Genomic DNA, 8,563 nt, shown 5'->3' on the forward strand with positions numbered 1-8,563 from the left:
CAACATAAAAATGCTTATGGGTGGATTTGGCTAAAAAAAACGTAAACTTTCGTCTAGATCATAAAAGCGTTTCTTAAAAGACACATGCCAAATGCTTCCCAGCCAATCCCCACACACCCATTCTCCATGTCAGCACTTGAATGTTAAATAAAAAAGTTTCAACTTGTTTCTAATAAAATGAAAGTAATATATTTTTCTTCTCAAAGGTATCCAACAGGATCCTCTCCGGATCCTTTTGGTGAGGATCTTGAAAATCCGTAAATAGTTTCCGTTCATTGTACATCGTGCGGTCAGTTTTTATCAAGCACAAATTCAATAAAACTACAAAAAAAAAAAAAATAATAAATAAATCGACCAAGGAGCTACTCAACATAGGCTTCCTGTCTACAATGTCGAATACTCTCTTAACCGAAAAGGAAAGAATTGGATTGAAGAAACGAAATAAAGACGATATCAAAACAACAGGATCTAGATATCTTTGTAATACACGACTGCCACTTATCGAGACTTGGGCAATTCTTTATTTCAAGTGCTTCCAGGAGCATCACTTCCGGCTGACTTTCGGTTCAGGTAACGAATAACAGCATCCTCAACCCTGAAAAAAAAAGGAACACCAAATTGGAAATTAATTGGGAGAACAACATGGCAGAGTCCCAAGTTTATACATAATCCCCTGAGCAACTAGTATTGTCTATATTCATACAACATGAAAGTGCCGTAGATACTGCAATATTTGAGATTCCGTGGAATTCACGCATTTTCGTGAGAAACGATGAAGTTCTACTATATTTGATTTGCGAAATGTACGGAAGTTAACATCATAAGGCCTTAAAAATTGGTACGTTTTATACCGTAAGGAAAAGTGGCAGAGAACCAACAGAAAACCAATGTCTTTAATTGGACCAAGAAACTGTGGAAGTTCATCAAATAATATGGATAAACTTCTACTGCAAACTAGAAATTACTAGTATTCTACAGTCACTGAGCAAGGATCTTATCACCAACACAAAAGCGACGTGAACCTCGGGGTTCTGTATGGTTTTCTGTTTTATCCTTAATCTAATCAAACTGTATTTCGTTGGCCAGCTATTAACAATGACATGAAATTATCTTGAGCAATATGATCATACCATACGTGAAAAAATGGAAGGGAAGGAATTAAATGCCGAGAAGAAGCTTACCAGGGTTGATTATAGAAATCAGAACGGCGCTCCTTTTCCGCATTACGGCTAGCATCTCCAGCAACAAGCCTTAGATCCTTGCTCTGGGAAGCAATCAAGGTATTAATGAACTCTGCAGGAGATTGACTGAACCCAAGAAAGAAAGCCCGCCGCCGTCGATGTTCATGGATTTTTTTTATGGATGCACATATCAATTCATCACAAGCATCAATCTCTTTGCTCCTCTCGGTGCTTCCCAAGAATGCAGACATCTCCTTCTCTAATATCATGGGTACATCAACCAGTATATCATAGCAAGTAGTTCCAGCTGGACAATTTCCAGAAAGTTTTATCTTATGCTCTATATGTATAGGCTGTGGTGGCGTTAAATGCTGTGATATCTTTTGTGAAACCATTGAAAACTTCATCTTCTCTTCCCCAAAAATCTTCTGAAGTGGTGGATCACACACAAAGAACGTAGGGTCATTCGGGTTCTGCAACTTCCTGGCCTTGACATAGTGCCAAATAGCACCTATAATTCTGGGTCGGGTCTCTACCTCAATTCCCAGAACTTCATGGAGGGCCGGTGAAAGTTTGAATTTCTCAGGTACATAATTCATCTCTAGTCTTAGTATTACAGTAAACTCCTTATCCCCTTTTCTTTTCACCTCAAAGCCGTCATGAAGAGCGGGTGAACGGGAACTTTCCCATAAAATCACTTGGTTATCTGGATAGAGGGTTTGGTCCAAGTATATGGTAACTTTCTTGAACAGGGATGAAAATTTTGCCCTTGATTTCGGTGTCAATCCAGCCATCACAGGATCCCTCCCGTCTTCCAGTAACCTCCCAATTATCTTAAGTGACCATGAAGGGGGTTCCGCATTTGTCTTCTCAGGAATTGTTTGTGTCTGATTCGCAAAGGTGTTGAATACATATACTCTAAGTGTTTTTTGAACACGGGGAGGACATTTAAGGGACTCCTGGATGTCCATCTTCTTCCTTGCCAAAGCAGCATCAACACGAGCTTCAAATTCAAGCAACTGAGTATAAAGACCGGATTCTGGCAGAAGTGCAGCCACTTTGTCCGGTATTTGTTTATCAGGTAGCTTTCGCTTCTTTCTACTAGCAGCTGGGGTGAGCTCCATGGTTTTAAATGGTGAACCCATGTTGGCACTAGATGAACCTGGAGGCCGAGAAGGCGGCCTCTGGTTTGCCCGCTTAGCAGTTCCTGTGCTAGGCGTTGCCAAAGAGGGTGATGAAGCACCAGCATTACTAGTATTCACATTATGCAACTGGGAACGTGACTGAGCTTGAGCTTGCAACTGAACAAATTGGGCATGGGCAGCTTGAGTTTGGGCTTGTGCGTGAGCATTCACATACTGCGCCTGTGCAAGTGCCTGCGCTTGCGGCTCAGACAACTGAAAGTGTCCCGGAAAATGAGCTCCCCCTTGTGTCGGAGGCTGCGATTGAGTGAGAAGATTAGGCTGGTGATTCATGGCCATAGGTTGCGGCACCGGCCCAGAATTGCCAAAGTGAGGTGGCACGCCCACATTCTTGGACTGATCATTATTATTATTCATCGTTGCGGTTATCAAAAAATCACAACCTTCAACACACAAAAACTATTCCATCAAAAACCCCAAAACCCTAATCAACCTCCGAAATCCTCAACTTCCAAACCCCAAGAACGAAATTAATCCCGGGTTTCGGCTCTACCGAGCTTTCTCCTTCTACCAAACAAAAAGACACGATCTTTCACCCATAAAGGCTTAAAGTTGCGCTGAAACTGTAAAGATTCAAGCTTCCAAGCAAGAACTTTCTGTAGAACATAAAACCCTAATTTGAGTAATTTCAGAAGCAAAACCCATAATTCATATATCAAAAGCAGCAATATTCAACCCAAATTTGAGCATTACAGAAGCAGCCAGTGAGTTCAAAACTTACGCAGGCTGTGTTAATACAAAGCTAATTATTATCTATCAGAATTAAGAAGCTAATTACGGAAAATTTAAACAATAATTAGGAATATTAAATCATACGACGATAATTACATCATCAAATAATTGACCATAGGACATGTAATTACTTGTTAGTAGCTTCTGGGGCTTCTCCTTCCCTCGCTCTCTCTGCTTCCAGATCGGCAATGGAGCTGAACCGGTTCTCTTTCCCTCTCTCTCTCTCTGTTATTTGCGGTTTAGTTCAGCTGTCGAAGTTACACAATTGCCCTTTTTAGTTAGATTAGCACGTGCTTAAATTTCTAAGAAGAATTTTGGAAAGGGCACATGCACTTACCTTATTTACGAGATTTCCCAAAATACTTTCTACTTATAATGTTTTTCTAGGATACACATCACTATTTGGTCTGAAATAATTAATAATTTAAATTTTTTATATAGAGATTTTATTAATTTTCAAAATAATTGGATTGTGAATAAAAAATATGCCACTTTTAATTGAATGAATCGATGTCGCTCATGTCAATGATTGAGTACAAATTGTACGATGCATGAGCTCATAGACCCTTATGTGAACTTCCCTACCGTAGTCTTCATACACGTGTCCATGTCCGCCCCACTCCTTTATTTTCTTTTTGGCATATTTTACTAATTTCTTATTTTAAGCAGTTCCACATTATAATGCGTAATCTAATATTTTTAGTATTTTCGTTTCTAGTTGATCCCTTGCTTATTCCTTTTTCTTTTTCCCAGGTCCGAACTTTAATTTCAAGTAAGAATGCATGTACTTAATATTTTAAAACATGTACATTTGTCTATTGTTCTCGAATTTGTCAAATTGAGAGTAATATTTTCCTTCAAAAGTAAAAAAATAACGTACAAATGTGATGAAAATTTTGCGTTCGGAACAACGTGTCACAATTTAAATGAATAAAAACACATAAGCAATGATACGCTACCGTTTTTTTTTCTAAAAAATCACTTAATCAAATTGAAAATCGAAAGAAAAATGGAAATATCATAATCGAAGACCCAAAAAAAAGCTCAAATCAAAGGCCCATTTCACAACTGTTAGTGTGGACTTCGGCCCAAAGAAAAAATTTCGAGCCCAGAAGCGGTAAGTAAACCCTACACACACACACACACACACACTCTCTCTCTCTCTCTCTCTCTCTCTCTCTCACAACCCTGCGTCTCAAAGACCCTTTCTGCATGGAGCAATGCAGAGGTATTATGATTCACATCTGTATGCTAACTGCATATATGTTTGCTGTTGACATATTCTCCAGGTGAAGGGTTTAGATGTGGATTCGTGAGTGTTCCGGACATACCGTGCTCCGAAGCAAAGGAGCCGCACATACCGTGCTCATGGAAGAATTAATCGTGAGTGTTTCGGACATTCTTACCATACAGTTTCTTTTATGTTTCGTGCAAATAGTAGTAACTTTATACTCTCATGGTAGCTACATGTCGTCTCCATGCCATATCGAGTTGATTTTGCCGAGAAAACGTTCTTGGTTATTTTTTTCTTAGGATTTTGTGCGTATAGTTGTATTTTTTAAGCTTCCGTCGTAATATTATGGCATTCCTCGTCAGTTATGCAGCCTGAGACTCAGCTAGCTTGCAGGAAAGAGAAGGGTAAGGCTCTACGCAGCTGTGCTTCTTCTTAAACAGCGACGGACTAGTTGAAGTTGTTGTGAGCTGGATTACTTCCTTTGGTCCTCAGTAACAAGAGAACATCTTTATCTAATTTTGTTTACTCGTATGGTGAAACCTCGTGTTTGTTCTATCGTGGTACTTTTATTTCTTGGAGCTCATTAATTTGGAACGCGAAACATGTTTGTATTTTTTTTATCTGTTTGCCGTCGGTGTCCGGAGTACATTTTTTTGTTGAAACTCCACAAAACTACGACTTTGAGTTACGAATGAAGTATAACGAATGATTTTGATCGTGGCATTGGGTTTGGTTATAGTTGCAGTTTGTTTGCTATTCTTGTTCCGAACGTCCACAAATCCTATGATTCCCTAGAGTACAGGTTTTAATACAACTTCGATTGATTCCTATATGCCACTTCTACTATACATCAATGTAAAGCAGACATTGCATTTGAAGCGGCTCATGTCTAGCCGTTTAAGAGCACGTTAGAATGGCTTTTAAAATGACTGAAATAACTTTTATGTGCTTTTACATAATTCACTTGTATTTTCACTAAAATTTTGTTCTAAAAACGCTTGCACGTGAAGTATTTATGGCTGCCTCGTTAGGTTCAACCTTCCCTACTGTCCCTTTATACAAAACAGTAATGGTTATTTGTCTAAGAAAGTGTTGTTGACATTCCAAAAATCTCCTTCTACACTTCTTATAAGTGTATTTTTCTTTCCTAATATAGAAAATTTGAAGTGTAAAATGAAATTTTTGAAGTGCTAATAACAATCCTCATTTGTCCACAGCTAATTTAGGTCGGTTGAAATCTTTATATAAACAACTTTTTGGCAATTAATTACTTTTCATCTTTTTTGTCTTGTTCCCGAACAGTTAGACTATATTTTTCTACGCAACAAAAATAAATTAAACCTTTTGCTGGTAGGATTTGACTTATCTTTCATAAAATACAAAAAATGCATCTGCAATGTCACGAAATCAATCCAGGTATTATATTAGAGCGGTAATGGAGATTGTGAAGCATCCTAATTTGAAGTCAATTAACCGAAAAAAAATAAATACAATGAAAACACAAATAAATAAATAAGTGTTTCTTTTTTTTTTTATAATCTTTTTCTCGTGCAGCTTTGGTATCATATCAGGTGCTTGACTCTAGTGACACATCTAAAATCATAACTTCGGATGGTTACAATGTAATACTTTCAATTTTTTTTCAATAACAATAACATTAAAAAACTAAATGATAATACTTTTCATTTACAAATCATGATAAAATAACACTCCAAGTTACACAGTCTAAAAGCTAAACGTTGTTTCAGCCATATCATTAGCAAAAAAATATCCCATCTTCTCTCATATTGATAGGTTTTCAAAATTTTAGAGAGAGAAAAAAAATCAAATTTTTCTTTAACGAGAAACGAAGATATTGATTCTTTATTATGTGATATTATGAACTTTTTTTTGTATTACATTATCTTAAAAAAGTCAACTTCCAAAAATAAAAAATTATAGGTCAAACATAGTGGCCTCTTTTTTTTTGGTAAAAACCTTTTTAGCCCTCTTTAAACTGCTAGTCCATATAGATCTATGTAATGTGAAATGACAACGTAGAAGGAAAAAGAAAATTTTCAGCATGTGTTTTCTTCCTCGCGAGAATGTTGCTACAACTCCTCCATGGATGCACCAGAAATTTGATTGCACTATAATTTGACAAAATAAATTGGTAGCCCATATAATCCTAGGCTTAGATCCATCCTCCATGACGAAACAGTCGGAGGGTTACCGAAAGACCTTTATAGGCATGTTTTTTTTCTGGTTGCCAGAGGGCTCCGGGACTGCCTTGGTGAGCCTCTGTGAATTCGCCCTTGTTTAGCCCCTGGATCAAACTGTATGCCAAAGTAAAACCGGCAGTCCAAAAAATGTGAAAGTTCAAACTCGGGTTCAGAATTTCAAACCTCTACTCACTTTCCACTAAACAAACCTCTTGGAATTTTCTCTTTATTTTATCAAACTAGGAGTTGGTAATGCGTACGTATCCTAATACAATATTGGGTAATTGAATTAAAGGTTGTAATACATGAGTAATACAAATAGATTTCCGTAGATGGAACTATAGAATATTAACATAAAAAAATACAAGAATATATTCGTAGATTTTACACAAAAGTAACACAAAAAACGGTAACATATTTTACATCGACGCATACAAGAAAGACAATATGAGCATAATATAAGAGTTTTAATTCACGTCTCCACAAGTGAAAGGGTGACATATCATTTCTCCAAGAAGACTATGTGCATAAGTCCAATATTTTTCTTCACTTCTCTCCCCCTCCTTTGTTGTTTTATCACTTTACTCCCCCTACATTATTTTTCTCCATTATTTTCCAGTATATTATGCATTATGTACATTTTATTTTTAGTTTAAGATCTATACTTTGGTCTTGATATGAGCCTTCCTATCTTTTGATTTATATTTATATGCACACTTTCTATCTTCCGGTCACAAATTTTGTAGATCTAGTAGTGGAAACTCAAATTTACTTAAATCTGTGGTTGAAATATGTTTTTGGTATTAGAAGTAGAAATTTAGAAAAAAAAAACATATATATAATTTTGGTTAGAACCATAAACCGGCATGAACCGAACCGACAACGTTATGAATCGAACCGAAACCGTCATCAATCGAACCGTACATTTTTAGTAATAAATTTAAGCGGAACCGCACCGAACCGAACCGTTGAAATTTTCCGATTCCGGTTCCATTTTGAGAGTGGACCGGGCCAAACCGGACCGTGCCCATCCCTAATTAAAAATGTTACAATTTAGTATATTTATGTTTATAGCTAAATTTTTTATCATATATTTTTATTTTTAGTTTGTAACCATTTTTAATTTGCAAACCTTTTTTAATTTGTACCAATTTTCTTTTTAGTTTTAATTTGTACCCATATATTAATTTATTTTTGTGCCCATATTGTTTAAAGTTTTATTTGTATTTATGCCCATGTGTTTACTATCGCGTGACATTGTATAATTAATCAATAATAGAAAAATTACATATGGTATATTTATGTTTTATGGCTAAACTTTGTATTATACATATATTTTTTTTAGTACATCGATATTTTTACACTAGGGAAGGAGGAGTTCGGCTAAGCCACATAATAGGCAGCCTAACTTTAGCCGGAAATTCGCCATTCACGAAATTCGAATATAAGACCTTTCACTTTTAAGCAAAGAGAAATACCACCAGATCGTAGTACTGAGTAGCGACTAATACAAATATATTAAACATGCATAAAACACACGTCGCTCCTCTCAATTTATATACTTAAATGTTAACTGAACGCGTAATAAACACGTAACATTATCCGCTTAAAGATAGTAAAAAATCCAATCTTATTAAGCAATGCAATCAACCCAAAATCTCACTTTCCATTGAATCAAACTTTGCCCAAAACATCCAAGGACCCACTTGCATGAGTGCTCTCATATAAAACCTTCTCTCTGCCACCAAGACAAACAAACCCCATCAGATTCAAGAAACAAAACCCCATTGAAATTCCCCTTGACCTCGAGTCTTCCCCCGGCGCATCTTTGCAATAACCATACAGGAACCACTAACCTGCGCCGCATGTCAGTCGTCGCACCGCTGCTAACCTGCGCCGTCGTCGCCCCCTATAAAATCCAACTTGGGGACATCAATCTTCCATGCGCCAACCGAGCAGAAGGAGGGTTAAAAAATATTATTATTTTATCATTTAAAAAAAAAACAGAAAAAT

At 36.7% G+C, this 8,563-nt stretch overlaps 1 protein-coding gene across 2 annotated transcripts; it reads right to left on the minus strand.

Moving 5' to 3' along the window:
• Window positions 1-201: 201 nt before the first annotated feature.
• LOC137710930 (SWI/SNF complex component SNF12 homolog) lies at window positions 202-3,345 on the minus strand. 2 transcript variants are annotated; one of them, XM_068450096.1, is made up of 3 exons: window positions 3,247-3,345; window positions 1,182-2,979; window positions 202-595 (listed from the first exon to the last, which is right to left on the minus strand). In XM_068450096.1, the coding sequence occupies exons 2-3, from the start codon at window positions 2,738-2,740 to the stop codon at window positions 526-528; spliced, it is 1,629 nt and encodes a 542-aa protein (XP_068306197.1). In that variant the 5' UTR covers window positions 2,741-2,979; window positions 3,247-3,345; the 3' UTR covers window positions 202-525. The 2 variants fall into 2 exon arrangements, with proteins under 2 accessions (XP_068306197.1, XP_068306198.1); XM_068450097.1 differs by having other exon boundaries at window positions 3,212-3,318.
• Window positions 3,346-8,563: the final 5,218 nt, after the last annotated feature.

Source organism: Pyrus communis, chromosome 12 (genome assembly GCF_963583255.1).
Source record: "Pyrus communis chromosome 12, drPyrComm1.1, whole genome shotgun sequence".
NCBI classification, from domain to species: Eukaryota; Viridiplantae; Streptophyta; class Magnoliopsida; order Rosales; family Rosaceae; genus Pyrus; species Pyrus communis.

Bases quoted from the DNA above. Each gene is read 5' to 3' on its own strand.
- LOC137710930 (XM_068450096.1), bottom strand. From the start codon at position 2,740: ATGAATAATAATAATGATCAGTCCAAGAATGTGGGCGTGCCACCTCAC. The intron at 596-1,181 runs GTAAGCTTCTTC...TTTTTTTTTCAG, and splicing joins GATTTCTATAATCAACCCTG to GGTTGAGGATGCTGTTATTC.